We start from the raw sequence: 22410 nt of genomic DNA, 5'->3' as shown, positions 1-22410 counted from the left end.
ATATTTGGTAGGAATACGTATGTATGGTTAATTATGACGCGGACTGGGTAAGACTAAGACCAGTTAAGGAAAGAATGGAGTGCGTTAGGACGGTACTGTAATTGCAGTGAATGAATTTAAAACAATATCAATGCGAATCAGTATTGTTTAAAATTATTGTATTAGAATTACCATCCGCTACGAAGACGGGCATTTCCCAAGTGAATGGACGTTCAACATAAAGTAATACTAGTGCCATGTAAGTGTACCTCCAGAACCGCCCTTCCCCATTTATCTTTTTCATTATGTATTTTGTTATCTATAGTAGGACGCGACCTAAGGTGCTTCCACCGCCGCTCCGATTATAATGTTGAGAATCCTCGTATAGATGAGATTTTTGCTCTTAGGTAGGTACTTACAAAGATATTTCCATGTACTCGAACAAGGTGTGTACGAGATTTAGACCTAAGGAAATCGAAGTCAAATTACTATAGTGTATGAAGTTAGAGGGCAAAATTAAGTAAATAAGAGATTTATCGACTTCTTCCTAAGATTAAATATTTTATGGTTGGCAACCCTGTGTATGCTCGTTTAATTGCATTTGTATTATGTAGGTATAATATATAGAGATATTACAGGTTCTAAATCGCTATATTTTTATAGTCAGTTAAAACCGAATAATATAATTTAGCGTATTTACCTATTTTTCCTATCAAGTTCTGGTAGAAAGTAACTTTCTAATTTACTTATGTCAAATTTCTATTTAACTACTCTTTGGGAATGCTAATTAAACAAAATTAATAAATATACCAACATATATAGGTAGGGACTTATAAACAGACAATAGGAAATTAGAGTTAATAATGGACGAACCAGTGCAATACATACAGAAATCGTTTAATAAAACGAGTGACTGAATGACTGAGTGTGGCCAATGTGAGCAGGGTTGCCCCCCTGAACAATTTATAGATTTATATTAGTTCAACTTGGCGCTCATAACTCGTACATTATCGTATTTTGACCGATGTCCGTAAATCAACATCTATTATAGTACCTGTAAAACATTCTTACTAATGGCATCCCTTATTGTAACATGAGTACCTATTTAAGTAGACCTACTTACATATATCTTCACGTAAAATTTCATTAAGATCAGTTCAGCCGTAGAGTTAAGACAGACAGACCGGAACTTCCGTATTTATATTAGCATAATACTTTCGGCGAATAGTAATTCGCTAAAAGTAGACTCATTCCTTCATTTATCATTACATTTCCGCAGTATTAAAGGTAAGTACATCAGGCGGTACTTTGAATCCAATCGACTGACACTTATCACTTTTCTTTCTCTACTAAACTATTTTTTTTTTCTATAAAAGCATTACCTTATTAGGACCGTTTATATTATTACTTTGGCCTATTTCAAAAATAAAAAACTTATGAATTTTGTGTAACACTAGGCTGAAGCTGAATTTAATTATTGCAAAGTCATTCGATTATATGTATTTACAGTATGAATATTTCTTTGTAAACTATGTTGCCTCAAATAATGAATTCAGTATTAGATTGATAATTATTATTAATATACTTACCGCTGATATTAGGAATTTAAAATTTAAACACATAAATTGGACTTCACACATTTATTGTATTTTTGTCTAATAAAAATACTATATCATAAAGAGGATATCTACAGCAATTGACAGTCTTGCTGGTTGTACACACTCGCCAGAGCACAACATAATAAATTCCCACAGTGTTTTTAGTGCACTTTTAAGGGTTTTTTTTTCATTAACAGAACTAATCTTAATTTACAGCCCTATCGCAAATATTTTAACGTTCCAAATAAACACATACTTCGCCAAAGTAACACCATTCAATGGATATTTAATTCATGTATTATTGCACTACTGAGTCGACAAATAATGATACAACAAAATAAAAGGGGACGATAATACAATATCAAATAAAATTCAGTTTTAGATCCACTCCGTGGTTTCCAATATTAAGTACTACTGTGAATTAGGCACGTTATATTTTTAAAAATAATTTATATCATTTGATATTGGCGACATTTCATTCATGTTTATATATGTATATATAATAAATTTGTACGTCCATGAAATAATCTACATCCAATGCGCAGTAGTTTTCAAAATTGATGTCGAAATAAATTGGCAAAATATGTGAACCAACTTAAAATTTTCAATGTGACATCTCACAGAATTTATAAAAATATTTCAATTACACACAAAAGCTCACCATGAATGTCGGAAAATGATTTCAAATGGACTACTTAATTCTATATTATTATGTACACAATGTAACTAAAATAATTTGCTAAACGACAATAAAATGCAGTCGAACTAATGTGATAATTCAATCTTATTATGAACTGAATTAGAATAAATTACAGGAAGAAATAGTACAATAAGTATTATGAAAGGTACATATTAAATGTATATTTGTTATATATATTTAATATTGGAAAATCATAGCCATCGATCGTATTGCATTTATATTATTCGGGTTACAATTAATGTACACAATTGCACCGTTAACAAATGTCTCAATTTATCCGGTATAGATGTTAGGAACTAAATTAAGTCACAGTTATATCCCACAATTAAAAAAATAAAATAATGTTCCTAACATCAACACAGGAACTAAACATTCTCAGAAAGATTTCAAAATTAGATTAACTATAATAAAAATAATCTGTGTACTTTTTTGTATTCATTAAATTTGTCTTACAATTCTAAGAATGTGAAACAATCTACAGTTCTACACACAGCATACATAGTATGTACAATCGTAACTATATACACAATATAACATGGCAAAAAGATTGAACAAGCGCTTCGTTCGCTATACTAGAACACGCACGAACATTACCCATTTGCTCGAATTGTTCAATCTTAAAAAATATACAATTGCGCCAGTTAGGTGATCGTCGTAATATAAAGCATTCTTTATAAGGCAATTTTTATGTTTATGTTCACTACTGTGGCAGCCCTGACAGATATTTGGTAACTTACAACACTTATTGTCAATACGTCATCTTGATGCGCCTGGTAAATCTGTTCGATAACTGAATATGTTAAAAACTGAGACATTAGCTAGAATGAAAATTATATATATATCTATCTCTATAATGTCGAAAATATATTAAGAATATTTAGTGCCACTGCTATTTATATACTTATATGCATGGGGGCCTTATTGCAACATATATATATGATATCATATGTATATCGTAATCTATGATTCATTTAATAAAACAGTTCTGAATAAAATAATACAACGATAATGTATATTTATATTTATAATAGAAAGCCCGGATATTTTTTTTTGTTTGCAGATGTTTATCCATATTAAAATAATTATAAAATACCTACTAATATCGTATTCATCAACAAAAAATTGAAATCTTTGAGCATTGTAATTATGTCAGTTTTTGTTGGTTATTTGCATTAATAATATGTAGATAAACAAACTTGCCGTCGTTACGCAGAATGTAGTAAAATACAGAAGTCAAAGTATGGAATACTCCAGCGAAATGCCAGATGGAAATTTAGAAGCTATTAAAGTAACTATGACTTTTAATATGAAAATACCACGAAAAATTTACTTTCATTTAAGATAAGTTATTATCTTCGGTGTACAAAAGAATTCATATATACATTTAAATGCAAATGGGTGCATTAAAAATTTTTTGGGCATTTTCCCAAACGGATTTTCTTTGTGAACTGAAGAATTCGATAAATTGGCAATATGGATAAATATCGGCCGCAACATGTATTACCTAATTGATATATAAACTGAAATCAGTTTGTGCGTATTTGATACAAAACATACTAATTATTTTATGTGTATATTGAGTAACCTGTAAGGTGATGACTGGTTGAATTTGGTTGATATGTTCAAAGTTGTTGAGTGACATGATGCAAAAACTGTGTGAAGCCCTATCAGCTCATCCTTTACAACATGACAGTATGGAAAATATTTTTTTCTCAGCAACTATTGTCGCTTAACAATACACCATGTCACAAAAATATTTAATTTACACAGTTGTATATTTAAGTATATAATCATAAATATAATATTCTTTTGTACATTACACATGTGATTTTATTTTTCTTTTAACTATTTACAAAATAAACAATGTTGCAACCTTCACCCTATTCACATTCTCATTAAATTCTAAGATACTTAAAATAATCAGGGCTGTAAAACCTATAATTAACTAAAAATTAACTGGTACAGTGGAAACAGTACAGTCAATTACATAAAAAGAAAATATTTCTGACGCTCCAAAACCATAGAAGAAAATGGATGGAAACAATTGAATTAAAACACACATAGTACGCCTACATCCATTAACTTCGGACATCGTTTGAATATAATAAACTGCGTCTGAGGAAGAAACCTTCTTTACTTTACCATTCCTTTATTCGAAATTATGCAATAATAATATAATTCATACAAGTATGATATTTCACATTATTTTATAATAGGGACTAAGATGTACTTTTTATTATTAAAATCTGCCCTAATAAGGATTATTACAATATCAAAATATATGAGATAATATTGTTTTGCAATACAGTACAATTACAAGGTAAAAAAGAAACCTAATCTTACTACGTTATTACTATGAAAGCTTTAGAGTAATATTAAAAATGTATTTAACTATGTAGTTTCATAAGTAGATAAATTGATCTAGCCACAGCTGATCCCGTATATTTGATAATGTAATAATTCTCGTACAACTTCTGTTACGTATAAAAAGATGTATATAAATAAGATTACGGCATAACAATACCGTCTTACTAACACAACCGCTGTGTCGGACCGCAGTAAATCGCAATATTAACTAAACACGTCATATTTATTTCATTATAAAAGAAATCTATCTAGTCATTTGGTATATAAATACTGCCCTGAATCATTATATGCAATATGTTTCCGCTACGGTGGTCGACTGATAAAAACTGTACAATACTATGCATAGTAAAGGCATGAATAAATAAAGCATCGTTTCAAATTGGCATGTAATATTTTTTTATTTTATGTTTCTGTTATTGAGTGATCATATGATAATAGTTTTTATTGTTTAGATAAACTAACTAGGTAGAGAAATATTTTTTCTTAATAAGATCTGTTAGTATCTATATGGTATTTTGTAATAAGTATTGCTTTTCAGTGTAATCCTTAAAATAGTCTCACTAAATTATAATATATGAAGCAGATCCTTTTAGGTTTAGTGCACAGTTGTAGGAAATATGTGCGATTACCTATTAATGCTTGCAATAAATATAATTGTTATTAAAAATTACATTGGCAATTAACAATAGGTTCCCAGCTACTTACCTAATTACGAATCGCCAATCTGAATTGTTAGTGTAAAATCAATGGGATTTTTACTGACTATTTATATTAATCATACAATGTCTGAAAATTAGATTGCAGTGACTCGAGTGCACTTTTTGCTATTACGTCATTTTACACGACGCTTGATAATCTAAATGTATGTCATTCATTACAAGTAGTAATATTTGCCATATAAACTATATTTTAATAGTTACAACATATATGATGTTAAGAATTTTTACGTATATGGAAACTACAAAATTTTCGTTTTGCCATATATATAGTTTAATGAAAACTTGAAATTGATAGAAGACTGTACAGATGAGATGTCACACGGAACCAACATCAGATTTTCTCCACAAATATCAAAATATTCGATTTGTGCAAAAACGCAATATTCAAATTCCGTGATATCATTGCATTTTAAGGTTTAAACCAAGACAGATGCACTCTTTAAAAAATATGTTCATACGTATGAAATGCACAATTGTGTAAACGGAAACCAAAACTTTTTTATATCTTTTGAGTGGACTCAACATAATCTTAAACTTAGTTATTAGGGAATATTCACTGTTAACTTAAGAAATGCATGTTATTACTTTTTTTATTAACGCTTGCAATAAATTCAAAAGACAACTGTGTGTTAATCTGTTTTCCGTTTTCTTGTTTGTTTACCTACCCGTTTAAATAATGTATTTTACATAAGTAAAATAAGACGGCATTTTCATACTTGTGGAGTGGTTACTGTTATTTAATTAACTGATTGAACTCAGTATATATAGGTATTATACATATTTATTGAAATTAAACTTTAAGCAATTCACTTTCTCTGGGAGATAATATTGAATTGGTTTAATCATTGTTAACGGTAGTTTTTGTATTGGTCCGTAAGCACAGTCAGCTAGGAGACAATGTTTGGTCATTTTATATATTTAAATGGATCAAGGGAAAACTCGTAGGCTAGCCATGAGCGTCGCCTGCAGCCGCTGTGTTCATTTCAGAGTTCCAATATAATTCCAATATACTTAAGTGATACGATTTTATGTGAGATATTTAAAAAAATAACAGTTAAACAAAGTCTCTAATTAAAATATTTGTAAATTAAATTCCGAATAAGCCTATCCTATTAAATACAACGATGCTGACCCGGCAAGGAAGCTTGAGACTAATAATAAACAATTCTATAACCACTACCATAAAAACAAAATAGCAATAACTCTATAATAAAGAATAAAATTGTCGTTGTAAGTTGATTTTGTCTACTGTCTATGAATTTATTTATAAATATGTTCTGTGTTAAACATCTCTGAATAAATTAAAATTGTATAGTATTTGTATTGTTTACAGCTCCTACTTAATCAGTGATTTTCTATTCGAGTCAGTAATTTACAATTATAACTGTCACTTAAGCATATGTAGAAATTACAACAATATGTTTACATTAGTAGATTACAATTATATCGAAGAAAACTATTATATGTTTATAATAGCCAAAACATTGTTTTCAAGTTTTATATTGGTAACAAGTAATGTGATTCAGTTAGCTTAGTTCGTTTTACTAATAAAATATTGACGGTTTTTATATGTCTAGATATATAAAAACCGCCTAAAATACGCATGCTCCTCTCGCGTATAATGTATTTCGAAAGAATTGCACAAATTTTTAGATAGTATATGTCTGGCACAAGACTTGGTTCATTTCTACAAGTTGATTAAAATTAATAAATTTTTTAAACAGAAACTATTATAAACAATATAATATTACAAAAAATATACATAAAATGAGTTTTATATACAGAAATGGACAGTTATAGACGTCGCAAGTACCTAAATTTATTACAAATTGGTATATTTGTTCAGTCGCCTTGTTGTCACAACAGATATTTATTGATAGTACTTTTACTATTAATAAATAAGTTTTGTTTTACAAAGTAGCAGGCGGTTCCCTTCTTAAATATAATGTAATTGGTGTTATAAATATAAACTGTTCTTCAAGGCATTGTTTCAAATGAATGCAAAAAAATGCATCCAACAGGATGTTTCTGACCTCACACTTATCATTAGTGAACTGATAGACAGAACAAATTAATAAATTGTTCAATTCTAGGGTTTCAAATAGTTCTTCAAATAATTCTAATTTGATATTTTTTATTCTATGGGTGTAGATCTTGAACTCATATTAAACAACCCCTTTGATATTCTTTCAATCTAAATTTTGTGGACTACAATGATACCTTAAGGAGGCAAAGGATGTGCAAAAGCATTGCGATATGCAGTTACGACATTGACTTAAGTCCATATCTGTGGTTTAAATCAATAAGAATATATTGTCAAATTTAAAATATTATTCACAGTTAATAAATATTAGACAACTTGTTTTTACTTCAAAAAAATAGAAGAAATTACAATTAAGATAATCTTATTAAAATTTCGTGAAAATAACTGCAATTACACAGATCAGGATATTTATGTTTACGAACTCAAGCTCAAATGAGAATAATCACAGAATTGCTTACAAAAAATTAATTATTATAAGTTAATAAAAGATCATTATTTTAATCAACTAAGTAATTCATAAACAAGTCATGCTTTATGCATTTTCTTATGACATATTCCTAACCCATCTTACTGACTTATTATTTCATGGAATTATTATACAAAGCTCACCATCAAATAAGTCAAATTCTCAAAAATAGATGGAAATATTTATCGTCCGACACCTTCCATGTGAATAGACTTATAAAGTGATAATCATTAGTATTAATTAGTGGAGATTTCACTGATGGAAAGCTATGCATTCCATCATTCGCCATGCGAAAACAAACTTTGTTTCAACCATGTTGTTTTATAAAAATATTCCTTGAAACAAGCATTAATGGAAGACAGATGATGGTTTTCTGGTTCTGTCAATGATATAAATCATACTAATATCAAACCAAAAACCACAATCTATTTTCTAATTTCTCACGATAGGCTTACATGAAAGTCTAACATGCCTCTACAGCATTATTTGACCGCATTCAGAATGTTTACTGTATACCGCCGAAGATTATTACAGTATTGGATATTAATGAACACGGTCGTAGAACGATTAACGCGACCGCTTCCAATGAACAGAATCACTAATTATGGCTTATAATCACATAGCCAATCAAATACGAGCTAGTAAGCGAGTCCACTCTATTCACAAAGAGAAGCTAATAAAAGTGTTTTCTTTTCATAGAAAAGATGAAGACAACAAAGATAAGTGATCATCAACAGGAGCATTAAGATAAATGCCAATACAGTGTGGTGGTTTGTAATTTTCAGTAAACTTAATTTGATATTTTCAATATTGTTTTGATTACAAACTACACAATGACAAAGTCTCAATAGAACCCTCTTCATGACTGCTATTGTGTTCAATATTTGCCTCTATCCTCGGTGAATGGTATGCCAGTAACATTTTTTCCATATCAGCTCTTCTCCGTGAATATAGTATGATCACTACCCACTCACCTATCAGCTCGGTGTCGCCGGTCGGTCCTGCGGGGCCGGGTATCGCGGCCGGGATGAGAGCGGAGGCGGAAGCGGTAGCGGGCGGGCGCTCAAAGCTTGCGCGGACGCGTGAGGCGACGCTTCTTCCGCTCGGGAGTGCCGGCGGCGGTGTCGGCGGAGGCCCGGCGGCGGGAGGGCGGCGTGCCGCTGTCGTCGCCGCTCGACTCGGCCTTCAGCTCGGCCTTGGTCGGCAGCTCGGTGGCCGCGTCCGCCGCGCCGCCCGCGCTGCTGGCCCCCGCCGAACTGGCGCCGAGGACCTCTTCACTCGCCTCGGCGCTCGTACCGGCCGTCCACTAAACAGTCAATGTTCGTGTCGCTTGATTAGAATACATTGTTAGGGAATTTATCCTCACACGCTAGACAGAACTTGCGCTATAGATACTGAACGACTGAACTACTTAATTTAAAATCTTATTACTTGTGAAAGAGACGACGCCGGGGAGACGCTGAGCGAAGCTCCGCATTCCGCACACAATGGAGGAACGGCTGGTGACCGAGATCGCCAATATTGTAGCTCCGTTTTACATTTATTCAACTCCTGAAACACAATGAATATATAAATTTATTTATCTTAGCAAACAATTTGCTGACTAACTAGTAATAACAAGCACTACTAACAACAAAGAAAACCCATGATGCCCTTTATATTTCTCACTCTTCAAGCCATACAACTAAGGAAAGGAAATTTGCTAAAAATTATGACCTTGAGACAGTTTACTATGATAAGATAAATGAAAACGATGCAGTAGTGTTATTATTTGTACACATCATATTATGAAAAATTGTCTAAAAATAATCTTAGAAGATCTCTGTATCAAAATGAAAACAATGTATATACAACATTGTGTTCTTTGTGACATTATAATAATAAGTATTTATTTAAAATATTTATAAATTTATATATATTATACAATAAAAATTAAATAACTAAAGTTTGCGTTGTTAAGATATTTCAACAAAATACACGTAAGATTATTTGCTACGCCACATATAAATGTGTTACTCTTAAATATAGATCATTCCTTATAAGAGAATGTTGGTCTAGCTTCCCGACGAACCAAAACTTCATTAAGTCGACTCTTACAAAGAAAACTAACAAATTTTCTACATATTTTAACATAATATGTAGCAGATTGTACCTGCAGTAAAGTTTGAAACTTGCGGCTTGTTTCCTCATTCTTCTTGTCATAATCATCAAGCCGGTTGGCATACTCCAATGTTTGTTTCTGTTGCTCAGCTATTTGTTTTTGTTGTTCAGCAATTTGCTTTTGTTGCAGAGCTGTCTTGCGTTTGCAATTACGAAGGTCGCTACGTAGCGCTGACAATTGATCGTTATATCTAAAAAAGAAGACGAGCATATTGTGAAATATGAATATGTATGTCAGATTTTTATTAGTATTTTAACTAATTTGGAACTACAACAAAAATTGTGGTTTTAGAAATTAGAGATAATAATCATATAACAAAACAACTTTAGAGTTTCCTTCTCCCTATTATACACAACAAAGATAATACACCAGGTATTATCTTTGTTGTGTATAATAGGGAGAACTGACACAATATATTCTCACTCCCATCACACATTAAGAAATATATGTATATAACTCGTAAATAAATGCTAGTGCTTGTGTAAATCATACTGGAATTAAGTAACAGTTTTCATCAATTGTGTGTAAATTGTGAAACCATTTTATTATCATGACTTACCTTACATCAACTTCTGTACAAAACAAGAGATACTGAAGTCATTTATTTACTAAAAATTTTTTTCTCCACTATTACTCACTTATTCTAAATGAAATGCAGCCTAAAAGTATTATTCTAAAACTATACAAAATGAATTTTTTTACATTTATTTCAAATAATGCTCAAAAATTACTTTTTCATTCCCTGTTTGATGCGGTGTATCCGTTTCCTGAGCACCATATTGCTTTGTGGTGGTGGCGGAGAAGGTGGCAAGCTTTCCTCCATGTAGAGATTGAGCGAAGACACACGACGATCGCCCGACGAGTTTCCGCCCTGCTGCTGGGAAGACGACTCGAAGCCACTCGGCGGGGGTGAATCCAAGCACATGTATGACTTACTACTCTCACCTGCTGCAATGTTTTAATTTTAATATAGTTAACTACTTTTTCAGATGATACCTATAATAGAATAGAAGAAATATGACTTCTAATTAGAAGATATACACAACAATAGTAATAGTGTAGGCATCACAAACACCTTTAAGCATAATTCTATGTTAAATATAATCATGCTGAAAGGTTTTACCAGAAGTTAGTAAAGGTTATGCATTCACATTCTGAATTGAATCATCTATATTGCTGATAAAATAAGTCTAGGTAGTTTGAGTTTCTATCTTGAGATTGGATACAAATCGCGAATTTTACTGAGCGATCATAGGCCCATTCTAAATTCTTATAAGAATTTGTGAGTTAATATTAGATATTAATTAATATCCTTGAATATAAGACGTAAAATAATAATAAAAAAGATTATCAGCATTTTATGCGCTTGTGCATTTACATTTCCTTTTAATATGTATAACTCAGTAAAATTATTTCTTCTATACTATCTATGTATTTAATAATGAAATTAGGCACCTATTTCAAGTATACCCTTTTATTTTTGTACATGTAATAACAATAGTATGAAATATTGAAGGAACACGAAACTAAACAATAACAGAAGTACTTACGAGAAAAAGCTGTAGTAATGTCAAAGAAATCTGTGCCAAAGTAAGTAATCTCCGGCAAATTAGGTTCAATGTGCTCTTTGAAGTATTCCATGGCCATTGTGGTCAAATCAAAGAGCTCATCAGTTACTTTATAAGGCCTCGCCAATTTAGTGGTCGTTTTTAAGTAGGACAGTATACTGTATACCTCATCAAGAATCTAAAATAACAAATTAAAATACTTAATTATTGTACTATAATGACAGCAACTTAATGAGTCATATTTTGATGGGCTATTTACCTTTAATAATACTATATATAATACCTACGTAAAATTTAAACGGTTCTACAATAAATTATTAATGAAATTATCATTGTATTTTTTTTAATATAATGGAGACTTTAATAAGTCTATATCTTGGGTGTGGTAGAACATAAGGTCAGGTAGATCTGATCTTATCTTTTAGTATAAATATTTACAACTTACAGTCAATAAGGCAAGTAAAAGGGCAATTACAAGGCATAGTTATAAATATTTTTATTTGCAAGTCAATGCCTTAGCTAGAAATGAATTTAAAAAGAATTTATCTATTTGTAGGCTACATGAATATTCCATAATTCCTAAACAGATTTTTTTATGATTCCTTTGTACTACACAATAATGAAACAAATATACTAAATTATCGGTGCTTCATTCTGACACCTCTATTTACCACAGAAACTGTAATCCCGTCGTTAAAATACGAGATGCTTTCAGTAATTAGTACTACGCCCAAATATGTATAACTAGCAATATAAAAATATTTTAGAACACTTTTTAGCGTGCTAATATTATTATAACCATGAGAACAAATTTCAATATATAAGCCAACAAATGACTAGACAAAGTAAAACAACCTATTCCAAATCATGTCCACCATCAAGGTAATATGTAATAAGCTATCATAAAATGGAAAAAAAGGCAAATGCAGTGTTTCTTATGATGTCTATAATGTAACAATGTCTATACACAAACATTGGTTTGTTATTAAAACTCACAAGTTGTTGCCCATAGATCTTAATTATGCTAAAATTTATGAAATGAAAATTCATGAGTCCCCATAAAACAATATTTATGCAGAAAACTATATAGGCAAAATAATACTTTACCTCTCCTGGGAAAAAACAGCAATGTTTCCTTTCAATGTGTTTTCCAAATGTCATCTGCAAGAGACTAAGTCTCATATGCAGTGTTTCAATTATATCAGATTCACAAGCTAAAGGATGGCTCCTACGAGCAGACTCCCGCCGTGGCATCTTAGCTTTGATAGATTGAAATCTATGCAGCATTTGGTTTTGGAGCCGTTGAAAAGTAGAATTTAAAATAGAACTACATATGGTATTAAATTGCCGATTGACCTGAAAACATATCAAACAAAATAATTGAAAAGTAATTACAAGAAACTAACTTCAGCTATAAAACATGCACATGCCATGTGACCAGCCATGTAACACTTGTACATATGTATTATCTATATGGATAATGTTTATAATATAAAGTGTGCTGTAAACAATAACAATATTGTTTTATTTTTTATTAAAATATGCTATTCCATATAACTACATCAATGTTGCAAGAAAATTAAGGAATTTATAATATATAGAAATATTAATATTTCTAATCTATCTATAGAAATATATTATAAATTCCTTATCATAACAGTAACTCTGCCCAGCACTAATGCTAGGTATATCAGGTCTTCAGAATCAATAAAATAAGAATATTTTTTTAACATATCTTTTTAAAATTATGTATATGACTACATGCTGTAGTTTTGTTTTTTCCTATTATATTTTATAGTAGAAATAGGTAAAAATCAATTTCCAAAGCAGAACAGTGCAAATCTGAAACTTTGTGAGGCAGAGAGTAAATTACAAGTCATTGCAAAATATATAACCACTAATTCACCATCACATTTGATTATATATGATTATGATAAAAATAATTATTTCAAAACTAAGTGTCAGTAATAATCAAAGGGGTTCCCTTTGATTATTACTGACACACTGTAATCTTAAATTAACTGGCATATATGAGAAAGATTATGAAGTTGTTCACACATAAATAAAACCATTTATAACATTTTTACATATTACCTTTCCTAAATATTAAAATACTATAAAATATACTAATATTGAAATATACCATTTCAGTTGTTTATTAATTGCTATACTGTATTTGTATTTTCCAATATTTAAATACCCTAAATAATTTTAATAACTTATTGAAATAAGAAGTATACCTACAGTTAAAATGGATGCTAGTGATTGACAAAAACTTGGCAAAAAAAGTCCTACATGAATAAATTATTTTGAATATAACTTTGCAAAGAATTTAAATAACAATTATTAAGTTTATTGTTTAGCAATTGTTATTTAAGAATCAGACACACTTTGTGAAAATAAAGCAGATAAATAGATATAAAATATTAACCATCCTGAGTTGAGAGACAGTTTTGAATCCCAAGTAGCTAAAGATCTTATCCACAAGTTCAATAGGCAAATCAAGTAAGTTTGTGGTATAACTTTTCGGAGCCGGTACTATGCTGTTGCACTTTGAAGAGCTGGAATGCGGCGAAGAACCACCCGGGAGCAAAGCACTAGAGTGACGAGTCACGCGGGACACAGCCACTGGCTCCGCATGCGAGGGCCCAGCACCATCACTACTACCACTGCTACCTCCAACGCTACTCATTTGCCTCGTCGACACCATGTTCTTCAGTTTACTTTATGGTTATTTCTGAAAACTAAGCATACGTCTTTACTACCTATTGACTACCTAAAGTACCTAGTAAAATAAACTTTTATGTAGCCATTTATAACCAACGCTTATTTTTTGCAGTTAGTTTAAAGTCTATTAAACAAAAATTAATGCTTATACGATCCGCCAATAAACTCTTTTTTATATAATAAAAACAAATTATTAGGATGCTCTACCAAAGAAATTCTAAAATGGTGGCCATGGACAGCTAGATCGTACCTAATCACTTGAAAATACATCTATGTTATCTTTTTAATGCTTGGTGAACTACGTAAAGAAATATATAAATCACTCACTCAAGAGTTCATGTACATGTTTTGTTAATTATATCAAATATTTTCTTTTGTAAGAAAGTAATAATGAGACGCAGTAGTTTCAAACGCGTTACGCTTTCACAAAAAGTATTTTTTTTGGAAGTGTGGTTAAACTGGATTCAAGACGGGTAGGTTGGTTACTTGCTTGTTGCAGCAAACGGGGTTGCCGTGCCTATTTTATAATTTCCAATTTCAAGTTATCATTTTAATATTTGACTAGAATACTAATGCATAGTTAAATCATAATTTTAATTGGTTTCGACTAGATATACCTATTCCTGATTACAATAAATAATTACAATTAATTATATTATATTATAGATGGTGTATTATGATGAAACAATATATATAGTCGATAATTGAATGTACATTTAGTATTAATGTATATTAATATATATGTAAGAATTTAAACCGTATGTCCAAACTATTTAACATAAACATTAAGAATATACAGTTGCGGTTTAAATTAACTAGTTATCTATTTGTTTCATTCTATCGCATTCATTAAAATTGCCATAAAGACAATAATGTGCATAATGTTTATTTATCTATTACTAAATATATATTTTCCAATACTTGTACCTAATTTAATACTATCCGGTACCTACACAGAAATATTCTAGATTGGTGGGAATAGTACTTTTATGTCATGACAAAAAAGTCGGAATTTGATAATTATCAATGAGTATTATAATAATTCCCTTTTATTATTTATTTGCTACTTTTTTTCATCCAATATATCACAAAGTAAAAAACGAATATCTTTAACTTTGCTTTTAAGCGTTTTAGTGGCCTTACACTGCAAGCGCTAAGGGGAAGCTTACTGCTTGCAGTGTAAGTAAGGAAGTAAATGGAATTCATTTAGGAAATAATACATAAACGAACACTTTATCTGGAGTATGCTATAACCATTGGTAGGAAAGGTTCTGCAGTGGCAACCCCTGCAAAAACTTTCGTTTTCCGGGATATTCTTTAAAGTAAAGTACATCTTTTGTAATTCGTTGCAATTAGCAGGCAATGAGGTAGTACCTATACATATTTAAATAACAGCAATGTTTATTAATGATTAGCCAAATCAATATGATTTTTTATTTAATTGTAATGGCAAACAAGTTTACGGCTTTCTTGACCTAATGGTACATGTCATAACGTACCATTAGGCTTATATAGATGAACTGCACATAGACTAAGGCGTCATGGCTTCAAATTCAGTAACTTCACTACCCTTCAACTATGTAAAATATATTGGGATTTTATTTATGCAGAGGGCAAATAAGGAAACACCATTTTATTCGCAGTCGTCCTTTTTTTTTATTAATATGTTTTCTCTTTTTATATACAAATAATATATGTCAATATATCAAAGGAGTTTTATGTCCAACATCCCCCCTCAATTTCTAATCTAGTAAATTTGAAATTGTTACTATGATACATACGAACATACATCGAGCATCACCGTATATAATATCGATAGATGGTGTAACAACACTAATCTTAAATTGAAATTTATACAATACAATAAAAGTCGAGTTTACATTATATTCATTTTAAAAGTTAAATAAGAATGTTGATTGAAAGATAGAGCTTTAGTAAATACATCGGAAATATTTTTGTTACTTTCTATATAGGATAAATTAATTATTTTCTTAGCAATAATATCTTTTACGTAATGAGCTTTAATATCTATGTGTTTTGATCTTTTACTATTTTCGTAGCTTTCAATTAATCTCAGAGTACTTTGATTATCAATCAATAATTTATAATTTATATTTAGTGAGGTAAGATCTGACAAGACACCCTTCAAATTAACTATCTCACAAACAGCGAGAGCACCGGCTAAGTATTCAGCCTCAGCAGTGGATAAGGCTACAGAAGCTTGTTTCTTAGAATACCAGGAAATAAGTTTTCCAGCATAAAATACAGCACAGCCACTAGTACTTTTCCTATCAATTTTGTCAGATGCCCAGTCTGCGTCTGAAAATTTTATTAAATCTTGACTATTCCTCCTTCTGTATACTAGACCTTTCTCTTTCGTCCCCTTCAAGTACCGCAGTACTCTTTTAGCTGCCTTCCAAACACTCTCTGTAGGTTTATCTAGAAAACGGCTTAAATATAAAATTGCAAAAGTGATATCTGGTCTACTGTTAGGTGATATAAACGCAGTGGAAGCGTGCTATTGGGATTTTATTTATGCAGAGGGCAAATAAGGAAACACCATTTTATTCGCAGTCGTCCTTTTTTTTATTAATATGTTTTCTCTTTTTTATACAAATAATATATGTCAATATATCAAAGGAGTTTTATGTCCAACAAAATACAGCCTCCTTGAGAAGCTTTTTGACGGCAAAAACAAGAATGACAGAGGTACCAGCACACACGACTTCGTAAGATACGATAAGTCAAAATAAATGGACAGCGCAGGGTAACGTATATAAATTTTCCTTTCGGAGAACAGTAGGACATATGCTGTATGGCAAGCATTAAACATAAAACACTAAACGTAATCAAACTAGAGTTATATAACATTAAACAACAAAATAAGAGATTTTAATTTTTTTTTTATGAAAATACGGTACTATGTTCTACCCTTCACGTAGTACGTAGTCGGCGATGACCACATTATTAAAGTAACGTAGTATATTGTAGAACTTTAAACAAACGTCGTTCCAAATTTAGTTTCAACTAAATCAGTGATTGAAAACATCTAACAAAATTGGTACTACTACTACTTTAATGAGTTAGAAATTAGTAATGAGGGCTACAGTAAATTTAAATTAAAAAAATTATGTTTCCTTTTTTTATTGAACTAAATTTACCTACAAATACAGAAAAATATATATAAATTGACGATACTGGCAAACAATTTTGACATTTCAAATTATGATTAACGTGATTATTTCTCTGAATGATGACGTTGATGTCAGTTTGACTGATGAATCTGACACAGCAAAATAAAATTATATAATAATTTTTAAATTAAAATCTAACCAATTAACTTATCTAATATCTTTTAAATTTTAAGTGGTCTTCTATATAATATCTCAAAAACACTTTTTCAAACACCGCAAAGCTTTGAAAAGTAATTCTTAGTCTTGTTTAGACCCGACCTTTAGACACTAAAATGGTAAACAGTAGGCAATGAAATTTGCAAGTGATTTTGACTGTATTTAGCAGAAGTTTCATAATATTAAATAGGTGTTAAATCTATGTAATAAAATGTATCCTAGATGTGGGAGTAGTGGTTCTATTCAAAACATTCACCAAACACCTTCATCATCTAATCATAACTCTGGTAAGGCATTTATATTTAGTACTATTTAAATATATTTTTCTCCACAATAATTGTTGTAATCGTCAGATTTAAGAAGCTGGAAAAAGTATAATATTTTATGTCACTTTGAGACTTTTACTAAAAGTCTAATCAGTATAAAAAATAGTGACAAATAAGAAATGTTATAGTTTAAAGGGATTAATCTCATCTGCGTCATTTGGCTTCTAGGAGCTACTGTAGTGGTATCAGAGAATTGTATCAATGTAAGCTATTCACAAATAATATATATAAAAAATAAACACACATCATATAGTTTGCAAATTCTAGGTCACTAACATGTTACTCAGTATAACTACTGTTAGTATAATATAGTATAAATAACAGTGTTATATAGTAATAATTAAAGCATTCTTTACTTATTATTGTGACATATCTATTTATATATGAGATATATATATGAGAACTTTGTCTGTCCTGGATATCGAATAGTATTTAATCTTTACAGTCTGTAGATTAAAATAAATTACTTTTCCTCTTTGTTAATTTTAAATATCAATCTTGAGGAATAAAAGTAAATGTCATAATGTATAAAATTGTATAATGTGTTTACATTTTTAAAATGTTCTAGTATATATGTTAGGGTAGTGTTTAAGTATGGTAATAAAAATAAGATAAACTGTCGGTTATAATATAGCATATTTTACTTTTTTAGAAGATGAAGATGACAGTGGGGACAACAAGGCTTCTGCAATTAGTTTTAAAGAAAGACGAAGGGAAGCACACACACAGGTATGTAAAATATGTTTGGAAGTTATTTGCAACTGCAAAACACTTTGTTATTTTTTTTTTTCCTTTATAGTACTACCATTGTCACTTTGTATGAATTTTAAATGGCAGTTGATTGAATTGATGGGTTCTAATAATGTTTGTAGGTTATTTTCTATTGAAAGAAATAATAAATTTAGAGAAGGTATAATATCCTGCTTATTTGTATTTCAGGCGGAACAGAAAAGAAGAGATGCTATTAAAAAGGGTTATGATTCATTACAAGAGTTAGTTCCTACTTGTCAACAAACAGATGCCTCTGGATATAAACCAAGCAAAGCAGCTGTAAGTAATGCATTCTCTTAAATAATTGTGATTGTGTATATGTTTTAGAAAATATTGATGGTTTTTGAATGAAATTTACTTATGAAATATACTATTATATGTGTACTAGTGGTGTTCTAGTGGTATAGCACAGCATCTTGTTTCTGATGGTTGTGGGTTTGATTCCTTACTCGGTACAAACATATACTCTTCTTTTAATAGGTCTGAATATGATTGTTTGTATTGATTGATTATATTGTTTTCTTTGTATCTTTGTGTTTGAAAAAATGTATTAAAGTATTTGTGTCAGGTGTCTAGCATCCAAATACAAGATCTGGTTAGGTGCCTTGATTTATTATTATTAATTTTCTTCACTTTGTGAAAAATTCATGAATCATTAATCCCTCCAGTTGCATCATTGATATCACTCACTCTTTGTTTTTCTGACTGTCTTTACCCTATGTTGTTTACACACATTCAAGAACATGTTCTATGAAAATTTCATCCTAATTCCTTCAGCTGTATTTACGTGGCTTAACAATCAAACTGACAAACAAACAGTTCTTATGGCGTCACAAATTTACGATTTTATAGTATGTAAAGATAAAAAAAAATTATTTATTTCACATACATCCTAGGAATATACAAAATTATTTTTATTTAATATTCTCTTTATTATATGGTGTAAAAGGATTTCATCCTATTTCACCCTTATCCTTGACAGCATGCATCCTTTCCTTTTTTTGGATTTTCTTTAATATATGAAGAAAAATAAATTTCTATATTCCAGGTCCTTCAAAAATCAATAGACTATATACAATACTTGTTACAACAACGTCGCCGACAGGAAGAAGAACGGAAAGCTCTTCACAAAGATGTCATAGCTCTGCGTATAATGCAGGCTAATTATGAACAGATTGTGAAAGCACAGCACTCTGTACCTGGCCTTAATGAGCAGAGGCTTACTGATCAGGACAAGTTCCAAGTGGTAAGTTTCTATACCTGTAAATCGTAATATTAGCTATTCTCCTTTACCTGTTTGGTTAATAGCATTATTAATATACTCATACTGTTTAATATGAGTTTCAATATATATGTAATTTCATTAAGTTAAGTATGTATGTACTTAATTATTAATTTTAATATTTTTTGCTTATCTTTATTAATAATAATAGCTCCGTTGATGAGCCTGATGGTAAGTAGTATTGTCCCCTATATACATGAACTGAACTATCATGTATCGTTCGTCGTCATCAGATATCGGCGTAGATGACTTTACATCTTCAGTAGTGAAGCAACAGAGGATTTTTTAACATTTTCATATTTATATTTGCGTCTAGAGTAAAAATAAATATTTTTCAGTTTCAGGGTATAATGGATAAGTTATTTGATTCCTTCGAGTCCGTACCCACGAATAACTTCGCAGAGTTCTCAGGAGGTGTATTTAACTGGCTTGAGGAGTATTGTAAGCCGCAGTCGCTGAGAACCATGGTGCACGATGTCTTAAGAGAGCAAAACTACACTCCTTGATATATTTTGAAAAATATACAAAGTACTTACAATTAGATGCCATTATAGCCAAACATTTATCTTCGCAATTAACGACTAGTGAATTTGAAGTCTCTTAGTTTAAAAAAATATATTTTAGTGTACTATCGCCATAAAGCAGCAAGGTTGATAAGTTCTGTCAATTTTAGATGCATAAGATTTGAATAATTATTCAAACAAAATTGTCATTCATGCAGGTTTAGTCATAAAGGGTATACTAAAAAACCAGTGATAGTGATAGTATTCATAAAAATGATTTCCCAAAGAAGCAAATTTTTTCAAAATTATATTTGATACTCATACAAAAGTGACTTGACCGTCACGTCATTAATTTATAATGAATAATTCGTAATTAATTTAAAATTGTCAATAATTTTAAATTACAAATTATTTTTTCATAAATTTCACGAGTATTCTAACTGGATTTCGGCTTTGCATACACTTTCCGACTAACCTTGTAGAATAAAGTAAATAAGGTACTGTTTGTAGTACCTTATTTACTGTTACAAATTTTCTTTATTAGAACGTAAAGTTTGTAATAAATACTTTTATTCAATTGAAATGTGTAGTAATAGATTAACTTCAGACAGATTGATTAATTCTTATTATTTGTATAAAGTTTTAGTTTGCTAATTAATAAGGGTATTTTTTTTTAATATTATATTAATATATATTGGCGTGAAATGGGACGTGTTGGTGTGGCAGTACCTACCCAACAATAGTCTGGTACCCTCTCTAGGACGTTGTATTGTGATTGTAATGGTGGGGCCACTGAAATGATTTCTTACAAAAATAGGGCTGAACGCCATTTTAACAATTCCTAGCCAAAGTTTTATAGTTAGTATATAAGATTTATTTGATTAGCCTAAGGAGGTTACTAATTTTTGTATGATTCTTATGGCTTTTCTTTAAATTACTCATATGGTGCTGGTCAAAGCTCAAAAACATTAGAATCTTCTAAAATATATGTTAATAACAAGAAAGATTTTAATTCAGTCTACGGTCTGTTGAGAATAAAAAGAAACATTAAATACTGTCTTAAATAATAAATTAACTATTAATAATCTTACAAAGCATAGGTATCAGGACTTTTCTAAAGATTGGGAGATAAAATTTAATGCTTAAGTTGAAAAGTGTTTCTTGCTTATATATGTTGATATTCTATTTTTGATTACCTAAACAATTAGTCAGATTGTTTAATGAAGGTTAATTGGTTAGTACCAATAGCAATATATACGGAAATGCCTTGCATGTAAATAGTAGGTAATGAGAATTAATGTCGACTAAAATAAGTAAAGTGTAAATATAACTATGTTTCAGCCTCTTTTCTTCTATTAACGCATAGTTGCTGTTTATTTATAGATACGTAAACGAAGAAGCATGAACATAGTTATATTTAAAACAGCTCCAACTTTTTAATTGCTTATCTACATAAAGTAAATACCTAATAAATGTGTTCAATTATAGGTCATAGTAATATAAAAAAAAGCTTATGATATTTCTGAAAGAAAGCCGTACTAGTGGCTTTTTTATACATATATATGTTTTATAAAATAATTGTTCGCCTATTTAGATATATAATTATAGTAGAATGCACCTAGAATTATCCACAATGATTTCCACGGGTATTGTGGAGGTCGACTAGATATATGTTGCTAGCAATGGGGTCTTTAATCCCCATTACTAGCAAACTTCGGGGCTGGGAGAGACTCTGCCCCTCAGGCTGCCTATGTTTTAATTGCATACCGTCAACTTCAATGCGAAGTGGGATATATAATGAATCCTTGATGCATATAGAAAGCAAAGTTAATACTCCCAAGAGATGTAT

At 30.4% G+C, this 22410-nt stretch overlaps 2 protein-coding genes across 5 annotated transcripts in view; one reads left to right on the top strand and one right to left on the bottom strand.

Moving 5' to 3' along the window:
• Window positions 1–14774, bottom strand: part of LOC131841796 (F-box only protein 28) — a 35637-nt gene extending 20863 nt beyond the window's left edge. The window contains exons 1-8 of one of the 4 annotated variants that reach the window (XR_009357463.1): window positions 14657–14774; window positions 14034–14346; window positions 12710–12958; window positions 11585–11780; window positions 10766–10982; window positions 10026–10224; window positions 9305–9424; window positions 8848–9179 (exon numbers count right to left, since the gene is read on the bottom strand). Coding sequence is in view for 3 of the 4 variants with exons in the window: in XM_059190123.1 (XP_059046106.1) it covers window positions 8937–9179; window positions 9305–9424; window positions 10026–10224; window positions 10766–10982; window positions 11585–11780; window positions 12710–12958; window positions 14034–14312 (1503 nt within the window). In the remaining variant the exon portion in view is untranslated. Of the gene's footprint in view, window positions 1–7505; window positions 9180–9304; window positions 9425–10025; window positions 10225–10765; window positions 10983–11584; window positions 11781–12709; window positions 12959–14033; window positions 14347–14579; window positions 14626–14656 lie in introns of those variants that run through there. The other 3 variants (XM_059190123.1, XM_059190124.1, XM_059190125.1) reach the window with 3 other exon arrangements.
• Window positions 14775–17616: 2842 nt separating this feature from the next.
• On the top strand, window positions 17617–20909 carry LOC131841797 (max-like protein X). Its single transcript, XM_059190126.1, has 5 exons — window positions 17617–17966; window positions 18658–18734; window positions 18945–19055; window positions 19825–20022; window positions 20397–20909. The coding sequence occupies exons 1-5, from the start codon at window positions 17891–17893 to the stop codon at window positions 20562–20564; spliced, it is 630 nt and encodes a 209-aa protein (XP_059046109.1). The 5' UTR covers window positions 17617–17890; the 3' UTR covers window positions 20565–20909.
• Window positions 20910–22410: the final 1501 nt, after the last annotated feature.

The sequence above is a fragment of the Achroia grisella genome, unplaced genomic scaffold (genome assembly GCF_030625045.1).
Source record: "Achroia grisella isolate CSIRO2021 unplaced genomic scaffold, CSIRO_AGI_Agris_v1 utg1920, whole genome shotgun sequence".
Lineage (NCBI taxonomy): Eukaryota > Metazoa > Arthropoda > Insecta > Lepidoptera > Pyralidae > Achroia > Achroia grisella.
Note: the sequence above shows the minus strand (reverse complement) of the source record. Positions and strands in the feature narration are given on the sequence as shown.